The following is a 21,432-nucleotide window of genomic DNA, read 5'->3' on the forward strand; positions in this document are numbered from 1 at the left end:
CACACACACACACACACACACACACACACACACACACACTAGGGGTGTAACGGTTCATGTATTCGTATTGAACCGAAACGGTACGGGCGTCACGGTTCGGTGCATGCATTTACACGGAGAATACACGGTATAAAAATACATAAAACTCGTGTGTGGATTAATTAATGTCATGCGCAATTACTGTTAAGTAGCGAGAGTTACGGGAGTTCTTTAGCGACACCTAACGCTAATCTGTAGCCTCGCCTTAGCTCTGAAGCTCTGATTGGCGCCTATGTTTTTTTTGTCAGGTCGTCGGTCGAGTCCGTCAGTCATTAGCAGCACTAAGGTTAGACCCACAAGAGTTAGAGGATCCGCTGGTCTCTTTAAGATCGCAAGTTTGAGAACTTCAGTTACAGTAACGTTAGTACAGGCGAAAGAGTGGTGGATAAGATGAAACTGTGTGTCGGCGTTGTTCAGCAGTTGTTGGGTATGTGAGTGGAAAAAATGCTACACATATTCGAAGCCATCACCCAGATGATGTAGGCTACCAATCACTGAAACGAGGGGAAAAACTTCCCCTGCGCTTCAGCAGCCTTTGGATACAAATGGGGCCAAAACCTATGGCTTACATTAAATGATTTCGTAATGACAGAAAGCTATGTAAATCGCGTGGTAATTACCTTTATGTTGGGGTAACTTGTAACTTCTCACATGAGGTTCTGGTAGTGTTAAGTGCATAGACAGTAAAATAAAGTGAAAACGCTAACCAGGCTAATAAACAAACCATGCTACGGTGAGTTAACGTCAGAGGGCAAAGTCACGTGACTTCTAGTTGTAGTCTGTTTATGAAATGAAAGGAGCCATTTCGTTTTTTAAAAAAAGGCAAAATAGTGTGATATTTTCACAGTTAGTAGGCTAGATTATTACTTTACACACAATAAAAAAAATATTGAGGCAAATTGTAGACCCTTCCATATACAACTAAACACAGATGTTGAAGGTCTTGCTTAAGTGGATTTTTTAAAATCATTTTTCTATGTAATTTGCACTTTCAGAAATAAGAGATGCTGTAGGCCTATTTTCAGTTTTATAGCTGATTGTCTTATTTTGTTTACAAGTTACAGATGGAGTCTGGGTACTTTTTGTACTGTTTAGCCTACATCTTACACACTTCAGGCTGTTGCAGATGGCTCAGGGAAGAGACTGTATGACACTAGGTGGTACAGCCTGAGACATGTAAAAAAAAAAATGCTTTCTGCATTTTTGTTTTGCTTTTCCCTCCATTGTACCGAACTCGTACCGAACCGTGATGTCCGAACCGAGGTATGAACCGAACCGTGACTTCTGTGTACCGTTACACCCCTAACACACACACACACACACACACACACACACACACACACACACACACACACACACACACACAGGTGCGCGCGGACACTGATCAACGATCATGATCACACACACACACACACACACACACAGGTGCGCGTTGACACTGATCAACGATCAGTCCAGGGATGGATTAGTGCACGGGCCTACCGGGCCCAGGCCCAGGGATGGATTACTGCACTACCGGGCCCAGGCCCAGGGGCCCAAGGGGTCAGGGGGCCCTGAAGCCCAAGCCTTTGCATGGAATCATTGCCTCAATATCAACACATCAGGATGTAGGCTATGAATCTGATTTAATTTAGTATTGGCCATCCCAAAAATGCACCAAAATACTGGAAATCACATCAAACAAATTAAAACATTTCTGGGGGAGGACCCCCAAATCCCCCCCCCCCACACACATATACGACAATTAGTGGGGGGCCCTTAATACATCTGGGCCCAGGTGCCCGAAAGTTCATAATCCGCCCATAGATCATTCCTACGTTTTAGGCAGACATAGACAAGACAATAGATTATTTCAGAAACATACAAAAGTTTAATAACTAAATAAAATCATACAAATATTTCCACATGTGCTTGAGGACATTTGGGCATGATTAAGTTGACCCTTTTCGTTATGGGCCTGCAACAGAGTTACCTTGGTAATGTAACGGAATTTATAAGTAAGTAATGCTGAGATTAGATAATGTTAATACTGTGTGTGTTTGTGTGTGTGTTCTGTACACACGTCAGATTGTAGGCTACAGGAAACCCCACTGGTGTGTGTGTGTGTGTGTGCGTAATACTGGTAACAGAAGAGTGGTGTAGAGAGTTCCAATCACAGACATAGTGTGTGTGTGTGTATGTGTGTAGTGTGTGTGTGTGTGAGTGTGTGCAGGTGTGTGTGTGAGTGAGTGTGTGCAGGTGTGTGTATGTGTGTGTGTGTATGAGTGTGTGCATGTGTGTGCATTACACTAGTAGCATATGAGTGGTGCATGTGTGTATGACAGTGTGTGTGTGTGTGTCTTTATGACACTGGTACATGTATGTATGTATGTATGTATGTGTGTGTGTGTGTGTGTGTGTGTGTGTGTAACATTAGTAACACCAAAAGAGTGGTGTACAGAACTCCAATCACAGACAGTGACACGCCCCCACAGTCCAAGATGCTTCCTGATTGGCCAGAGAAAGACCATGAGATGAACCAATGGCAGAGTGGATGTCCCGTCATGACCAGCAGACATGACATTCTCACGAGCTTGTGCTTGTGTGTGTGTGTGTAACCTTATGTCACTGGAACAGGTGTGTGTGTGTGTGTGACAGCCTTTGCATAAAGCAATCTAAACAAGTTGACTAGTTGAAATGAGCCTAAAACAGGCTGGACTGAGTTTGACAATAATACCGGCCCACTTGCGTTGAAATGCAGCATCAGGCCAGTGTGAGTTTGAGCCTCACTGGTGTGTGTGTGTGTGTGTGTAACAGTCTTTATGACACTGTAACATGTACGCATGTGTGTGTGTACAGTATATGTGTGTGTGCATAAAAGTCTTTTTGACATTGTAACATGTACGTGTGTGTGTGTGTATCTTTATGACACTGGTACACATACGTGTGTGTGTGTATCTTTATGACACTGGTACATGTACGTGTGTGTGTGTGTGTGTATCTTTATGACACTGGTACATGTACGTGTGTGTGTGTGTGTGTGTGTGTATCTTTATGACACTGGTACATGTACGTGTGTGTGTGTGTGTGTGTATCTTTATGACACTGGTACATGTACGTGTGTGTGTGTGTGTGTGTGTGTGTGTGTGTGTGTGTGTGTGTGTGTGACCCTGTAGCATGCTCCTGTCTGTGTGTATGTTCCAGTCTTGATGTGGCACATATCTACTACATGGGTGTGTGTAACCAAAGTTATAGATTGTTGAGGAACCAAAGTTCTAGATAGTTGAGAAACCAAAGTTCTAGATTGTTCTAGCTGCGTCTCATGTAGCCAGTGGCCTCCTCCTCCTCCTCCTCCTCTTCCTCCTGTTCAGGTGAGGAGTGTGTTGTCTTGTGCACAGGTGTGTGTGTGTGTGTGTGTGTGTGAGGAAGAGGGGGCGTGGTCAGCAGAGGTGTGTGTGTGTGTGTGTGTGTGTGAGGAAGAGGGGCCGTGGTCAGCAGAGGAGCCCAGACGTCCGTGAGCTCACACTCCTCTTCTCTCGTCTTCCTCTCCTCCTTCGTCTTCGTCACGCCCAGCGTCACAGAGAAGAGGTTCACGTCCTCCCCCTCTTCCTCTTCCTCCCCCTCTTCCTCTTCCTCCCCCTCTTCCTCTCTCTCTTTCTCTCTCAGCGTCACGTTCTCTACCCCTCCCTCTCCCTCCTCCCTCCCTCCATCCTTCTCCCCCAGCGTCACAGAGAAGAGGTTCACGTTCTCTCCCCCTCTCTCTTCCTCCTCCTCTATCACTCCATCCTTCTCCCCCAGTGTCACAGAGAGGATGCACACATTCTCTCCCCCTCTCTCCTCCTCCTCCTCTATCACTCCATCCTTGTCCCCCAGTGTCACAGAGAGGATGCACACGTTCTCTCCCCCTCTCTCCTCCTCCTCCTCTATCACTCCATCCTCCATGTCTCCTCCTCTCTCTCCTGCACTCCCCGACTCCACCAGAGGGGGCACCAGCTCCAGTCCTCTCCCGCACTTGTAGTCCTCCGTCTCCGGGGGCGTGTCGGCGGGCGAGGAGGAGGAGGAGCTCCCGGCCTGCACTCGTCTTTCATATCCCACTCTTCCCTCGCTCCCCTCCTCCTCCTCCTCCTCTTCGCTCTCCTCTTCCTCCAGTCTCCCTTTGGCCTGGGTCGTCACCACGGAGACCAGGGACAGCACGGGGTCCACGGCCCTCAGGAGCAGGGGCAGATGGGGGGAGAGGAAGTTGACCTGGGGGAGAGAGAGAGAGAGAGAAAGAGAGAGAGAGAGAGAGAGAAAGAGGGAGGGAGAGAGAGAGAGAGAGAGAAAGAGAGAGAAAGAGGGAGAGAGAGAGAGAGAGAGAAAGAGGCAGGGAGAGAGAGAGTGAGAGAGAGACAGTGTGAGAGAGAGAAAGAGAGAGAGAAAGAGAGAGAGAGAGAGAGGGAGGGAGAGAGAGAGAGAGAGACAGTGTGAGAGAGAGCGAGAGAGAGGGAGAGAGAGAGAGAGAGAGAAAGAGAGAGAAAGAGGGAGAGAGAGAGAGAGAGAGAAAGAGGCAGGGAGAGAGACAGTGTGAGAGAGAGAGAGAGAGAGAAAGAGGGAGAGTGTGTGAGAGAGAGGGAAACATTTCAGTGTTGGTTGCTGGTCTTTGGAATGGGGGAAGCTCATGTATTACGATAGATGACCAGCAAAACCTTATTTTTTGTTTCATGTTCTAGTTGGAAGAGTAGGCTAATGTAATATAGTATTATTAATTTTCCTGTATATAAGTAAGTATAAATACTCTTTTGATCCCATGAGGGAAATTTGGTCTCTGCATTTATCCCAATCCGTGAATTAGTGAAACACTTAGTGAAACACAGCACACAGTGAACACACAGTGAGGTGAAGCGCACACTGATCCCGGCGCAGTGCTACAACAGCGGCGCTCGGGGAGCAGTGAGGGGTTAGGCCTTAGTGCCTTGCTCAAGGGCACTTCAGCCGTGCCTACTGGTCGGCTCATTGGCTAGTTTAGACGACGATCCTCCCTGAACACCAGCTCATTGGCCCCTATAGACAACGATCCTCCCTGAACACCAGCTCATTGGCCATATCTATATCTCCTGCATATCTGATCAGTAAAGACGATCCTTACGATCCTGCAGCCCTCCTTGAACATCTGAGGTAAATCAGACCGGCTATAATTCATGTGAGCAGACACACACACACACACACACACACACACACACGAGGAGACATGATTAGCACCCTACTGGAGTGTGGGTGATGCAAAGGAGACAAAGGAGGACCCCTGCTGGCGGGAGAGGAGAACTGCAGTCAGGGCCACCTGTGGGCCAAACCCAGTTTATGGTTCAGCGTTGCTGGGCGACCACTAGACGGCAGACACCACTGCACACACACACACACACACACACACACACACACACACACACACACACACACACACACACACACACACACACAGGGGGAGCAGGGGCTCCCCTAGTGGCCACCTGAGCTCCCCTGGAAACATGGTATGTGAAATTGCCAAATAAATTATATTTTGGCCATGGTTTTCCCTAAAATGTGTAAAATAAGAGAAATAAAATTGTATTTTGAGTTGATGATTCATGAAAAAAGTGCCTGATTGCTCACACACACACACACACACACACACACACACACAGGGCTAACGGATTTGGCAATACATCCTTGCTCTCTCTCACGCATACATGCACACGTATGCACAAAGCTTTGTACTGCGGGTTTACACACACACACACACACACACACACACACACACACACAGGCACAAAGCTTTGTACTGCAGGTTTACACACACACACACACACACACACACACACGCACAAAGCTTTGTATTGTAGGTGTGGCTGTTTAGTTTCTAGATGGCTGTGGTTTCCTGCTCCTTTAGTACACCCCTGCAGGTGGGTGCCTGCGTGTGTGTGTGTGTGTGTGTGTGTGTGTGTGTGTGTGTGTGTGTGTGAGTGTGTGTACAGTGTGTGTGTGAGTGTGTGTACAGTGTGTGTGTGTCTGTGTGTACAGTGTGTGTGTGTGTGAGTGTGTGTGTGTGTGTGTGTGTGTTTGTGCATGTTTGTGCGGTGTGTGTGTGTGTGTGTACGATGTGTGTTTGTGTATGTGTGTGCGGTGTGTGTGTGTGCGCATGTAAACACCTTGCCTAAGTACACTGTCTGATCTGACAGGCACAGGTTTTGAGGTTTGAGGCTATTCTCAAATGCCCAGATGGTAACACCTAGTCCAAAAAAACAGCCACACACTGCGTGTGTGTTTTAATTATGTGGTCGTGTGTTACTCTTCTGGCCCTTAGCAATGTTCTATTGGGATAAATGTAGAGACCAAATTTCCCTCACGGGATCAAAAGAGTATATATACTTATACTTATACTGCTGTCAGTGCTGGTGTGTGTGTTTGTAGTGGTGGTTGTGTGTGTGTGTGTGTGTGTGTGTGTGTAGTGTGTGTATGTGTGTTCTCACCAGTATGCTGGGAAGTGTTGTCCTTAAGCAGAAATATCCAGAGTAGACCATGAAGGGAACACTCGCCACAACCACCACTACAAACACACACACCAGCACTGACAGCAGGGCCTCTGCAATGACAAGAGAAGAGATTAGACACACACACACACACACACACACACACACACACACACACACACACACACACACACACACACACAACCACCACTACAAACACACACACCAGCACTGACAGCAGGGCCTCTGCAATGACAAGAGAAGAGATTAGAGACACACACACACACACACACACACACACACACACAACCACCACTACAAACACATAGGGATGCACGATATATCGGCGGCCGATATATTATTGGCCGATAAGTGAAAAAATGAAAATATTATTATCGGTCCGATAACAGAATTCTGGCCGATAATTTGCGCCGATATTTTTTAAAGTCCTAATTTAGGCCTACGTAAGGTCCGTCTGGCTACACTGAGCTACTTGAGCTTGGTTGGCTATACTTTTTCCTCAATATAATGTCAGCGGTGTGAATGTATTTCGTCACTCTTAACAAAATCTGTGGATATGCGTTCATTTGGGAATCTGTGCATCTCAAAATCCTCTCGTGAATGATTCGCCATTTAACCTTAACAGAGCGGAGCTCAGCCCTATCTAGAGCCGTCTTGTGCTGGTGTGTTTGCACTTTACCGCGCTGGTCTGGGAAACAAATACACAAACTCGTTAGTGGGACGAGTACATAAGTAGGCCTAGTTCTAAGTTGTGTTTTAGTGTTATATTTGCATTACTTTAGATTGGGTTTTGTATTATTACCTAGAAATATGCTAACCATTCCTGCTTCAGTTCCAGACAGGTCATCATAATAAGTTATTAAAATCTTCGGGGCTAACTCCTTTCATTTCTGCTGCAGCAGGTTGTGCGCAACAGAGTAGATGGACATAAGATGCAGTCTGAGGTGTTGCAGCTTTATTCAGTTACCCGCAGTTGAAACTAAACCTAAGTTTCCCTCACAAACTCTGATTTGGTCGCTATAAAGTAGCTTATTCCAAGCTGAGCCGTTTATGAGCATTTAGTCCTAAATGAAAACGATTCAAACTCTCTAGCCTCTCGAGCCTCTCTCACTCGCAATTCACTGACGTCAGGTTCACTTAAAGGAGCCACACATACTGTAGGGCTAGGCTACTGTTATGTTGTTGACTGCCGTACTATTGAGGACTATTATGAGTTCTGTCCATCATTTGGTGGTAGGTAAAATTACTGCAATAAAATTATGCTTATTAAATGCTTTCCCCAAATCACTTTTCATAATTTTTTTTCAAGAGTAATATTATCGGTTATCGTATCGGTATCGGCCACAACAAACTAAAAATTCCATATTGGTGCATCTCTACAAACACACACACCAGCACTGACAGCAGGGCCTCTGCAATGACAAGAGAAGAGATTAGACACACACACAACACACACACAACCACCACTACAAACACACACACACCAGCACTGATAGCAGGGCCTCTGCAATGACAAGAGAAGAGATTAGACACACACACACACACACGGTGTGGCACGGTTCGCAAAACCCACGGTTCGGTTCGTATCACGGTTTTAGGGTCACGGTTTACGGTTCTGTACGGTTCTTGTTGTTATTTTTCATTTTAATCTTTAACACTTCAAAAATACCATACTTCAGCATTTAATGTACAGCTTAATGATCCACCATTTAGGGTACATTGAGACCATCTCTGAGGAAAGGTGAGATTTTGATACAGCAAGAGTGAAGACATTGATGATTTCAACATGCGTTTCATTTATTTGGCAAAAGAGTAGAATGTGTCATTGCCATCTACAGGAATTTTTGTGCCTTTTTAGCAAACTTAAGATTGACTGAAATATTATGGAATATTTTATTTCTACACATAGCGAAGTCGAGCTATGCAAGATAGCTTCTAGGCTACCACATTATTTCTACGCATAGCGTAGCCGAGCTATGCAAGATAGCTTCTAGGCTACCACATTATTTCTTCACATAGCATAGCCGAGCTACGCAAGATAGCTTCTAGGCTCCCACATTATTTCTACACATAGCGTGGCCGAGCTATGCAAGATAGCTTCTAGGCTCCCACATTATTTCTACGCATAACGTAGCCGAGCTAGGCTCCCACATTATTTCTACACATAACGTAGCCGAGCTATGCAAGATAGCTTCTAAGCTACCACATTATGCCGAGCTATGCAAGATAGCTTCTAAGCTACCACATTATTTCTACGCATAGCGTAGCCGAGCTATGCAAGATAGCTTCTAGGCTCCCACATTATTTCTACGCCTAACGTAGCCGAGCTATGCAAGATAGCTTCTAAGCTACCACATTATTTCTACACATAACGTAGCCGAGCTATGCAAGATAGCTTCTAGGCTCCCACATTATTTCTACACAGCGTAGCCGAGCTATGCAAGATAGCTTCTAGGCTCCCACATTATTTCTACGCATAACGTAGCCGAGCTATGCAAGATAGCTTCTAGGCTCCCACATTATTTCTACACATAGCGTAGCCCATAGCGTAGCCGAGCTATGCAAGATAGCTTCTAGGCTCCCACATTATTTCTACACATAACGTAGCCGAGCGACGCAAGATAGCTTCTAGGCTCCCACATTATTTCTACACATAACGTAGCCGAGCTACGCAAGATAGCTTCTAGGCTCCCACATTATTTCTACACATAACGTAGCCGAGCTACGCAAGATAGCTTCTAGGCTCCCACATTATTTCTGCACATAACGTAGCCGAGCTACGCAAGATAGCTTCTAGGCTCCCACATTATTTCTACACATAACGTAGCCGAGCTACGCAAGATAGCTTCTAGGCTCCCACATTATTTCTACACATAACGTAGCCGAGCTACGCAAGATAGCTTCTAGGCTCCCACATTATTTCTACACATAACGTAGCCGAGCTACGCAAGATAGCTTCTAGGCTACATAACATTGACAAGCCCTGTGCCCTGTCACTCCTCTAGTTTCTCTCAACAGGGCTATTTGCTCAACAGGGCTATTTGATCAACAGGGCTATTTGCTCAACAGGGCTATTTGCTCACAGAAACTGAACGTTAGATCGTCCATGTGAGAAATACCCAAAACACATTTTAATGATATTTTATTTGAGGGCTTTTGAGATATTTACCTTACAGTAAAATAAATTATTATTAGCCGACTACACGCAGGAGCAGAGCGGCCGCTCATATAGCCTCCTGCTCCCCTTAACACACACACACGCTCATATAGCCTCTTGCTCCCCGTAACACACACACACTCATATAGCCTCCTGCTCCCCTTAACACAGACACACACACACACACACACACACACACACACGCTCATATAGCCTCCTGCTCCCCGTAACACACACACACACACACACACACACACACACTCATATAGCCTCCTACTCCCTTAACTATTGCAAATATAGACTTGGTTGCGATTTCCAAACAGTTTTTGTGAGGGCTACTTTGTTAATGTTACTTGGGGAAACTGCGAGTAAGGGGCTGCGCCCGGTTGGGGTTGATTAAGATTGTCTTGGTACTGTATAGGTCTAATTGGGTGCCTGTCACTTTAAGACATTTGTTAGGGAACCCTTGCAATTTTAACACAGTTAAAAGACTGCTGATGTGCGGATGCAATTCATAATGTTTTCACGTAGTTAGTTAAAATAAAGGTTCATACTTCTCCTTGGGACAAGCACTTTTGAGTCTTGGAAAACACTTTTCCATTTGCATCGGGATTTTGCAAACATTCATACTTATTGTTTACTGTTTCTGTGGGGTACTTATTGTTTACTGTTTCTGTGGGGTACTTATTGTTTACTGTTTACATCTTTACACACTTCAAGCTGCTGCAGCTAGCTCAGGGGGAGACTGTATGACACTAGGTGGTACAGCCTCAGACATGCACAATAAAAAAAAATTGCCTCTGCATTTTTGTTTTGCTTTTCACTCCATTGTAACTTTCATTCCGAACTTGTACCGAACCGTGATGCCAGGACCAAGGTATGAACCGAACCGTGACGTCTGTGTACCGTTCCGCCTCTAACACACACACACACACTATATGCGATTACAATATGCGATTCACCCTTTCTAGTGTTTCACGCAGCGCTTTGCAGCTTACGCGGCCACATAAGCAGCACACATCTCCCGCTTTACTTACCGGTAGCCTACGTTGTCCAAAAATAAATAAATAAATCATAATTTCATACCTCTTGTTGCTTTCATTGTAGACTATGTGTTCAACTTTACCAAACAGTATAGAAGTAAACCCCCTCTCCTTGCCCCGCTCTCTCTCGCGCTCCCTCCCTCAATGGACACGCGCGACTCGGCCAACACTCCAAATAAAACATTCACAATCGTGAAAGCAAGGACGCATAGAAGACGACTAGCTAAATTACTATTAAATCCGCTTAGCATCATTAGCATGCTGCACATATTTGTTTAAAACTCTTGCATTGAAGTTGACTGATCATCTCAATACCAATGTTTCCCAAAAGGGCCTGTCTCAAGGAGAACAAGTATAGTATTATCTTGAAATTTAAACACACATGGAGAAACTGAACTGTCCAATCAGTAGCATGATCAGTAGACTATGATAAGCTAGCCAACTATGCTACTTTGTTTACAATATCTCCAGGCTTCAACCAGACAGCTGAATTAAAGAGGTGTAATAGAAATAGTAGGCTATAAATATCAGAAATTAGTACAGTACGCTGTGTTTGGAAAATAGGGTCCCGCTGGATTTTCATGTAAAAATTAATTTTTTTGCATATTTTGCTAATATAGAGTCTAAGGATCAAGATTTTTTTTGTCTTCAAATTTTCACGATCCATCTTTAGTGTTTTTTTCTGTATGTTTTAAAATAAGCGATTATATCTAGTCCGAAAAGTGATTTTCACATTTTCTTCTAATTTTTTGACAATTAATTCCACTTTTTGCACACAAAACCCCCAGATAATGTAGAAAGGTTGTTGGTTCTAAAACAATATCCATAGTTTTCAAACTTTGAGTGTCTGAAAAGTGTAAAAACACCTCCACCCTTGTTGCCTATGTCAAAAACGATTTCTTAATCTTTGCTTTTCTTGATGCTTTCCTTGACCTGCCATGTCATTCTATTGTCTACCTTAAGAGAAATTTGTCTTGGAAATAATCTATAATAATAATAATAGTACAGGCAACACAGGTGACATAGGCATGGGTAGTTAAGTAACAGTAGGCAAAATTAACAAACAAAAGAATATAAGGTACAAACAAACAGACAAACCACGGATGGCCCTCTCACAGCCTGAACTAATACAAAAAACAAAAAACTCAAGGGAAAACATTGCTCAGACACTAAACCATGTGCATTTGCTCTCTTTAAAAGCTACGGGTTATCCACAGCCAACAGGCCGGGCGTGCGAGAGAAGCAATGAAGTCTTAGAATTAAGAATAAAGCCATGTTCTTCCAACAACAACAACCACAAACACCCATGCGGCAAAAATATCAAATGACCGGCTGTGTTCTCCCAGAGAGGAAGCTACGTATATGATCACCACCCACAGGTGGACGTGTGCGCCAGCGCTGCAGGTCAGCCTTTCTGCATACACACCTGTCTTTAAAGTTCACCATCCTGGTAGCATACCTATCTACTGCCAAGGCTTGAAGGGGACGGGGAGAATATTTACTTCTGCTACACTGGCAGAGAACTCATGTGAAACAGACTGTGGGAGGTGGAAGGGGTTTGAATGCTGTCCGGCAGTATTATGAGTGGAACGTCTTAAGGGGGCCCTTTTCCCCATACAGCCTGATCTTATAGTGTGTGCCAATTCCATCAAGACACTACACAATTTCATACTTGGTAGACACCCATGTATCCTGGATTTTGTGGCGACCATGAAAATGGTTCTTGCAAAAGAGTTTACATATATTTAGCAGACACCAAAGTCACTTACATACTGTATGTCAGCTATATTACAAGAGATCACATTGTCCCCGGAGCAACTTGGGGTTAAGTGCCTTGCTCAAGGGCATAACAGTGAAAGCCGGGAATTGAACCGACCGACAACTTTCAGGCTACTGCACGCTAGCCCAGCTCCTTAACCACTACACTACCACTGCCCACTAGAAAAAGACTAGAGTGCCAGGTGGTAATATGGGTACAGTGTCAGGACCGCACACTGCAATCTCCCAGAAGAACTAAATTTATTGAGTTAAAAACATAACGCAACGTTTCGACCCACCAGGGTCTTCATGATGACTCTGGTGGGTCGAAACGTTGCGTTATGTGTTATGATGGCAGTGTGCGGACAACTACTCTTCTTTCCTTGATAAGCTTTTTTGTCCTGCACCTGGCCTCAGTGAGGTGGGATGTGCATACAACCACTTTAAAGAGGACTACAGTGTTAGGACCACCATGCCTACGATATGCCGCAGCCTCTTCTAAGTGTCTCCTAGCACTAGCATAGACAGAAGTCAGGTACTCTTGATGTTGCACCACCCAATCAGTCGGTGGACTGACCCTGTGGTCACCTCCAGTATATCCAAGTAGGTGGTCGACTGGTAACTGTGGCTTCTGACCGAACATCAGCTCGTATGGGGAGTGCTGTGTGGACTGGTACACGGTGGTATTATAGGCGAACAGGAGCTGAGGGAGCAACTGGGGCCATTTACGCTTCTTTTCAGGGGGTAAGGTCCTGAGCAAGTCATGAAGTGTCCTGTTGAAACGTTCACATTGACCATTCCCCTCTGGATGATAAGTGGTGGTTCTAGTCTTTGTTATAGGTGTCACACAGGTGTTTCAACAGCTCCTCCTCAAAGCTGCTCCCCTGATCAGAGTGGATTCTCCTTTGCACGCCATACACATAAAACCATCTCTCAGTTAGAATCTTAGCTACGGTGGAAGCTCTCTGATCAGGGGTGGGAAAGGCCTGGGTAAACTTTGAGAAAACATTTGTGACTACCAGAACATTCTCTTGTCCTGTGCTAGCCCAATCCAAGAGAGTAAAGTCAATGGAGATTATCTACAAAGGCTTAGGGGCTAGCATATTTCCCAAGAAGGTTCTGGCTTGGGTTGTCTTGCTTTAGCAAGCACAGTGCTCACACTCAGAACACCACTTTTGCACCTCATGCCACATCTGGGGCCAGTAGCACCTCTGTCATATCAGATCTGTGGTCCTGTCCACCCCCAGATGGCCGTGGTTGTTGTGTAGGCTAGTGAGCACTTTGACTCGCAACACCTTTGGCAGTAAAAGCTGCAGCACTGGATCCCTGGAAGGAGGAGCCTGGATCGCTCGGTACAAGGTCCCATCCACTTCCTGTATCTGGGACCACTGCTTTATCAATTGTGGACTTCCCTTGGTTCACTCCACTTGTCTTAACGGGTATGTGGTCGTCCCTGTCACCAAAACCACAGGTATCTGGAAATACGGGTATGTGGTCGTCCCTGTCACCAAAACCACAGGTATCTGGAAATACAGGGATCAGTCCCTTGCAGGACTTTCCGGTCTCTTTTGGTTCGACCAGGGATGGTGTCCACCATACAAGATTCTGTCATCCAAGAGTCTTGGATAGGTGCACTTGAGGCTTGCATGTTGGCTATGGCAAGCGGCAGGGGGACGTCCAGGCCGTGTGACACAAATCGCAAAGTGTTAGTGGGGCTTGTGGGAAGCCTAGAAAGGGTATCGGCATTGCAATTAGCTGGCCCAGGACAATATTTGATGTTGTAATAAAGAGGGCAAGCTGAGAAACCCAGCAATGTTCCAGAGCGCCCAGTTTCGCTGACTGCAAGTATTGGAGGGGATTGTTGTCAGTGTACACGGTGAACGTGTTGCCCAGGAGATACTTGACATTTTTTTCTGTGATTGCCCACTTGACTGCAAGGAGTTTGAGTTTCATGGCACTATAATTTGACATGTTCCTCTCACTTGGCCGCAAGTCCCGGCTAGCAAAGGCTATTGGTCGCTGTAACCCATCCTTCTCCTGTGACAAAACTGCCCCCAATCCTGCATGGCATGCATCCGTCTCTAAGATAAAGGGACGACTGAAATCGGCATAACCTAGGACTGGTGCTTGAACAAGCCATTCTTTTAAGGCTCTGAATCCAGAAAAAGTTCTGAAGGCAAACCTGAACGTATACATTCAATGTTAACTATCCAATATTCAGATGTCTGTAATTGAAATGTATGCAAATTAGTGCATAATTAATGAGATATTGTTAAATTACATGCTTAAACATATATTTTCAGAAAACTTGTAATGCAAAAAAATATTGTCTCTACATAACTAATCAACTAGTAAAGTTTCATAAGAATATCAAGGAGTTAAATTTTTTACCCTATTCACCCGTTCTATGTTGCCTATGGAGGCCAGTTTTAGGCCGCAAATGCTAATTAGCAGGTTTAAAACTAAAAAATCAGCTAAGTAAATATGATATTCAGAATCAGCACCCAAAAATTAGGCAGAATACCCTCTTTACCAGTGTTTTCTCACATTTGACCCCCAAGTGATAGTAGTCCCAGTCTTAATTATGCATTATATAAATGATGATGTCATCTAAGTGTGAAAATGGATCGTGAAAATTTGAAGACAAAAAAAATCTTGTTCCTTAGACTCTATACTAGCAAAATATGCAAAAAAAACCATTTTTACAAGAAAATCCAGCGGAATTACACAAGACACCGTACTAAATGGAGTATTCTCTCTTGTTATACCAGGATATCAAATAATACATATAGAGATATATTATATTCTAATCCTCCCCCCCAAGGAAAAAAAAAAAGTTTAATCGAGGTTTGTTTCGAACCGTGGGTCAAAAACCGTGATACAAACCGAATCGTGAGATTGGTGTATCGTTACAGCCCTAACACACACACACACACACACACCATACCTGTGTTGAAGGGTGTGGGAGCAGTGACACACTGTGGCGTGCTCTCTGTGTGTGTGTGTGTGATGCCCACAGATACACAGTAGTCTTGACCGGGAACCGCGTCCTTCAAAACGTACTCACGTAGATCTGTATCCACAAGGGCCAGGTGCTGCAAACACACACACACACACACGCACACACACACACACACACACACACACACACACACACACACACACAGTCTTAACTCAAGGGAAAGATTCAGAACATGAAATACAATGGACTGACATGTTCATAATAGGAAAACACACACACACACACATACACACACACCTTACTTCCACCCTGTGTGGATATGTTGAGCTTGTACTTGTAGGACTTGTAGAGTTCAGTCAGCCAATCAGCAGGGGGCTTCAGGTTGATGCACAGTGATTGGTTGCATGGGGAGAGTGACATCAGTGGAGGTCCTGCTTTAGCTACGGCATTCACAGAGGGACAAACAGACACAGGACATGGTTGAAATGACCACCTTCACACACACACTATATAGTATGTGTCTGTGTGTAAGAAAGAGGCTATCACAGTTAATGCACAGATTGAGCCAGGAGCTGGGGTATTCATTTGGCCTTTTCTATTTAATAGCGGGGCAGCCGTGGCCTACTGGTTAGCGTTGTGTGTGTGTTTGTGTGTTCTCACCAGTATGCTGGGTAGTGTGTGTGTGTGTGTCTAATTTCTTCTCTTGTCATTGCAGAGGCCCTGCTTGGGTTTGGGGCAGCTGTGGCCTACTGTGTGTAACACACACAGTAGGCCACATCCGTGAATTAGTGAAACACACTCAGCACACAGTGAACACACAGTGAGGTGAAGCACACACTAATCCCGGCGCAGTGAGCTGCCTGCTACAACGGCGGCGCTCGGGGAGCAGTGAGGGGTTAGGTGCCTTGCTCAAGGGCACTTCAGCCGTGCCTTCTGGTCGGGGTTCGGCAACCTTGCGGTTCCAAGTCCGAAGCGCTAACTGTACTTACTGTCATTCACGGGCATGAATCCTTGGGCATGAATCCTGACAGGTCGTCGTGTGGCAACATCACTTACCGTCATTCACAGGCATGAATCCTGACAGGTCGTCGTGTGACGACATCACTTACTGTCATTCCTGGGCTTGAATCCTGATGGGCATGGGGCGGGCTCGGAGGCCAGGTGACCCAGGTGAGCCGCCACGCGTGTGAAGTAGGTGTCGTCGATGCTGGAGAACGATTCCGTCACGTCACACTCCAGAGAGAACACACTTTCACACCCCGGAACCCTCGCCCACCGGCCGACACTGAGGGAGAGAGAGAGAGAGAGAGAGAGAGAGGGAGAGAGAGGGGAGGGGAGGGAGAGAGAGGGAGAGAGAGGGAGAGGGGGAGAGAGAGAGAGAGAGAGAGGGAGAGAGACAGAGAGAGGGAGAGAAAGAAAGAGAAAGTGAGAGAGAGAGGTTCACAACCCATTTATTGGATCATGTCTGAATCCATGAAATGATGACACACATGATACAAAGCCAAACATCATACATACATATATACAGTTAAGAACAAAATTATGCATACACCTGAATCAAGAAAATAAGAGTTTTTATCTTTTTTAATTTTTTTTATGAAAAATGGCGTGTCCACAATTATTCACACCCTTTTAAAATAATCAACGGAAACATCTTTATGTGCCATCAAAGCTCTCAAAATGGTTCTTATAATACCTACCAAGCCTCTCCATGTCTCCACAATGATTGCAGGCTGCAGCTTTTTAGCAGCAATCCGGATTATGTGAAAAAAAAAGTGAGCACAAGGCCAGAGTGATAGCAAATAATGAAAACCCGGATTGCTGTTAAAAAGATGCGGTCTAGAATCATTGTGGAGACATGGAGAGGCTTGGTAGGAATTATAAGAACCATTTTGAGAGTTGTGGATGCAAATAAAGATGTTTCCATTGATTATTTAAAAAGGATATGAATAATTTTGGACATGCCATTTTTCATAAAAATTTTAGAAAAGATGAAAACATGTTTGTCCCACATTGTCTAGCAACACTTTGGCATGTGACGGTGTCATTTTGGCATGTGACGGTGTCATTTTCAGTCAGAACAAACATTGCTCCAGCGACTCCACTAGACTCCAGTGGTGTCTGGTATGTAGTTATCACAGCTCTAGTCTACTCCAGTAGTGTCTAGTATGTAGTCATCACAGCTCTAGTCTACTCCAGTGGTGTCTAGTATGTAGTTATCACAGCTCTAGTCTACTCCAGTGGTGTCTAGTATGTAGTTATCACAGCTCTAGTCTACTCCAGTGGTGTCTAGTATGTAGTTATCACAGCTCTAGTCTACTCCAGTGGTGTCTAGTATGTAGTTATCACAGCTCTAGTCTACTCCAGTGGTGTCTAGTATGTAGTTATCACAGCTCTAGTCTACTCCAGTAGTGTCTAGTATGTAGTCATCACAGCTCTAGTCTACTCCAGTGGTGTCTAGTATGTAGTTATCACAGCTCTAGTCTACTCCAGTGGTGTCTAGTATGTAGTTATCACAGCTCTAGTCTACTCCAGTGGTGTCTAGTATGTAGTTATCACAGCTCTAGTCCAGTGGTGTCTAGTATGTAGTTATCACAGCTCTAGTCCAGTGGTGTCTAGTATGTAGTTATCACAGCTCTAGTCCAGTGGTGTCTAGTATGTAGTTATCACAGCTCTACTCCAGTGGTGTCTAGTATGTAGTTATCACAGCTCTAGTCTACTCCAGTGGTGTCTAGTATGTAGTTATCACAGCTCTAGTCCAGTGGTGTCTAGTATGTAGTTATCACAGCTCTAGTCCAGTGGTGTCTAGTATGTAGTTATCACAGCTCTAGTCCAGTGGTGTCTAGTATGTAGTTATCACAGCTCTAGTCTACTCCAGTGGTGTCTAGTATGTAGTTATCACAGCTCTACTCCAGTGGTGTCTAGTATGTAGTTATCACAGCTCTAGTCTACTCCAGTGGTGTCTAGTATGTAGTTATCACAGCTCTAGTCCAGTGGTGTCTAGTATGTAGTTATCACAGCTCTAGTCCAGTGGTGTCTAGTATGTAGTTATCACAGCTCTACTCCAGTGGTGTCTAGTATGTAGTTATCACAGCTCTAGTCTACTCCAGTGGTGTCTAGTATGTAGTCATCACAGCTGTAGTCTACTCCAGTGGTGTCTAGTATGTAGTTATCACAGCTCTAGTCTACTCCAGTGGTGTCTAGTATGTAGTTATCACAGCTCTACTCCAGTGGTGTCTAGTATGTAGTTATCACAGCTCTAGTCTACTCCAGTGGTGTCTAGTATGTAGTTATCACAGCTCTAGTCCAGTGGTGTCTAGTATGTAGTTATCACAGCTCTAGTCCAGTGGTGTCTAGTATGTAGTTATCACAGCTCTACTCCAGTGGTGTCTAGTATGTAGTTATCACAGCTCTAGTCTACTCCAGTGGTGTCTAGTATGTAGTTATCACAGCTCTAGTCTACTCCAGTGGTGTCTAGTATGTAGTTATCACAGCTCTACTCCAGTGGTGTCTAGTATGTAGTTATCACAGCTCTAGTCTACTCCAGTGGTGTCTAGTATGTAGTTATCACAGCTCTAGTCCAGTGGTGTCTAGTATGTAGTTATCACAGCTCTACTCCAGTGGTGTCTAGTATGTAGTTATCACAGCTCTAGTCTACTCCAGTGGTGTCTAGTATGTAGTCATCACAGCTCTAGTCTACTCCAGTGGTGTCTAGTATGTAGTTATCACAGCTCTAGTCTACTCCAGTGGTGTCTAGTATGTAGTTATCACAGCTCTACTCCAGTGGTGTCTAGTATGTAGTTATCACAGCTCTAGTCTACTCCAGTGGTGTCTAGTATGTAGTTATCACAGCTCTAGTCCAGTGGTGTCTAGTATGTAGTTATCACAGCTCTAGTCCAGTGGTGTCTAGTATGTAGTTATCACAGCTCTACTCCAGTGGTGTCTAGTATGTAGTTATCACAGCTCTAGTCTACTCCAGTGGTGTCTAGTATGTAGTTATCACAGCTCTAGTCCAGTGGTGTCTAGTATGTAGTTATCACAGCTCTACTCCAGTGGTGTCTAGTATGTAGTTATCACAGCTCTAGTCTACTCCAGTAGTGTCTAGTATGTAGTCATCACAGCTCTAGTCCAGTGGTTCTCAAACTGGGGGTCGGGACCCCGAGGGGGGTCGCCATAAATATTGGGAGGGGTCGCGAAATGATTTGCAGTTTGGATTAAAGACATTTTTGTAAAGGTTTTTAGTCAAAGGCAGCCATTGACATAATGCCTTTCATGTTGACATAGCCTATGAGAGAAGACATTTTCTGCCTCTGCTTCCAATGCCCATCTCACAACATTTCTAAACCAAATTCCACCAGTTAGAGAGAAGGGGGTCGTGAGACTTGGTTTTTTTGGAGGGTCGCCAGACAAAAAGTTTAAGAACCACTGCTCTAGTCTACTCCAATGTGCAGACGCGCGCTTAAACAAACAGCACACACACACACGGCCTGCTGATGAGCTATCAGCTTTGACACCAGTGCATGTCACGCACACAGCAACTTACATCAGCTCAGTAGCGTGGCGTGCGGCTGTGTGGCCTACCTGAGCGCGTACGTCTCCACGCTGTAGTGGACACCTGTCGGCGAGCCCGGCGCCGCCTCCCAGTGCACTACGTAACGCAGACGGCGGAAGGAAACCACCAGGTTGACCGGCGGGGCGAGGCTACCATGGTAACCATAAACTACAGGAGAGAAGTGGGCGGGGATGGGGAGAAAGGGAGAAAACAGGTGAGAAACAGATTAGAACGATGCGATGCCTTGAAGTTAATTATTTTATTTTTTTTCTGACTGCGTGATGCATAAACTCACCTGGGGCCACCTGGAAGACCACGAACAACGTGCACATCAATACAATCATAACATGCGTGTAGCCTCGCCCGGAGATGGTCTTACTGTCTGCAAGGACCGGGCGCTCTGGACAGCACGCTGGACCGAAAGACACCGGTACATCTGAAGTCACCAAGCGTGTGTTACAACCTGACTCCCCGCTACCGTTCAGCGAAGTTGCGAATCGCTACAAGATCCTTGTCCTGCATTGGCATCTATCTGACAGCAGCTAGCTAGCATTAGCCAGCTAACTTAGCGGCGGTCACTTCGTTTACGTTAAATACACTGATTCATTCTACAGGAAGCCTAGCATTGTTTAAATAATTTAAATAATTGGCATGCATAAACGAGAGCATGAGAGCATAATCCGTAGGAACGAGACAACAGCATTGCCATCATATGGCTTACCACTTGACTGTTTACCTTGGCTAACTTGCTGTAAATACTCACAACTGTCCTTCGGGACTTTTTTTGTGGAGAGAAAATGTTATCTGCATTTGTAGTTGATCGGAATTAACACTGACACTGAAGAAACAGGTGTTGTATTACATGCAGATTCCTTCGTTGTAATGAGTAAACTACCAGAGTACCGTTAGAAAACTGTTATCGACTTTCCATTGAAGGCGCGTTCTCTCTGGATGTTTGCTGCCTTTCCAGTCCTTGCAAACGGGAAATCACGTGACTTAGTTGCAAGGCTTACTGACTTCTGCTTCAGATCAGAGTGGTGGAAGTGTCCCGAACAGTTTAGGTCCGAATGAGATAACTTAGGTTAACTTACTGAATATAAGTTTTACAGTTTCATAGTGACCTGACAGAACCCTTACAAGATAAGACTGCAGCTGACCAGGTAGGCGAGTTCCAGACTCTGGCCGGTTTATCAGGCTCGAACGCGTTATTTAGGCACGAGCGCCGCCCAGTGGAAAAGTCCCCTCCTTGAAAAGTGCATTCGAGGATACTTGGGGCTTTTCACTGATATGAGTATCGCCATGACTCATAATAACGTGATGCTTACACAAGACACCGAAGCGAAACTAGCCCTCTTTTGCCTTGTGGCGTTTCTGTTCATCTCCTAAAAGCGGACGCGGGTCGTGTCGTCGTCAGAAGTGTGTTCGCTAGCTAGCCCAGG

The 21,432-nt window shown here is 45.1% G+C and overlaps 1 protein-coding gene across 1 annotated transcript; it reads right to left on the bottom strand.

Annotated features, from left to right (window-relative positions):
• Positions 1–1,809: 1,809 nt before the first annotated feature.
• LOC143100041 (uncharacterized) lies at positions 1,810–21,432 on the bottom strand. The gene is made up of 7 exons (XM_076262967.1): positions 20,289–21,432; positions 20,023–20,161; positions 16,551–16,726; positions 15,739–15,881; positions 15,427–15,574; positions 6,501–6,613; positions 1,810–4,263 (listed from the first exon to the last, which is right to left on the bottom strand). The coding sequence occupies exons 1-7, from the start codon at positions 20,335–20,337 to the stop codon at positions 3,328–3,330; spliced, it is 1,704 nt and encodes a 567-aa protein (XP_076119082.1). The 5' UTR covers positions 20,338–21,432; the 3' UTR covers positions 1,810–3,327.

This window comes from Alosa pseudoharengus, unplaced genomic scaffold, assembly GCF_046254945.1.
Source record: "Alosa pseudoharengus isolate Yale_2024_CS ecotype anadromous, Long Island Sound unplaced genomic scaffold, YU_APseudo_1.1 YU_APseudo_1.1_scf_3, whole genome shotgun sequence".
NCBI classification, from domain to species: domain Eukaryota; kingdom Metazoa; phylum Chordata; class Actinopteri; order Clupeiformes; family Clupeidae; genus Alosa; species Alosa pseudoharengus.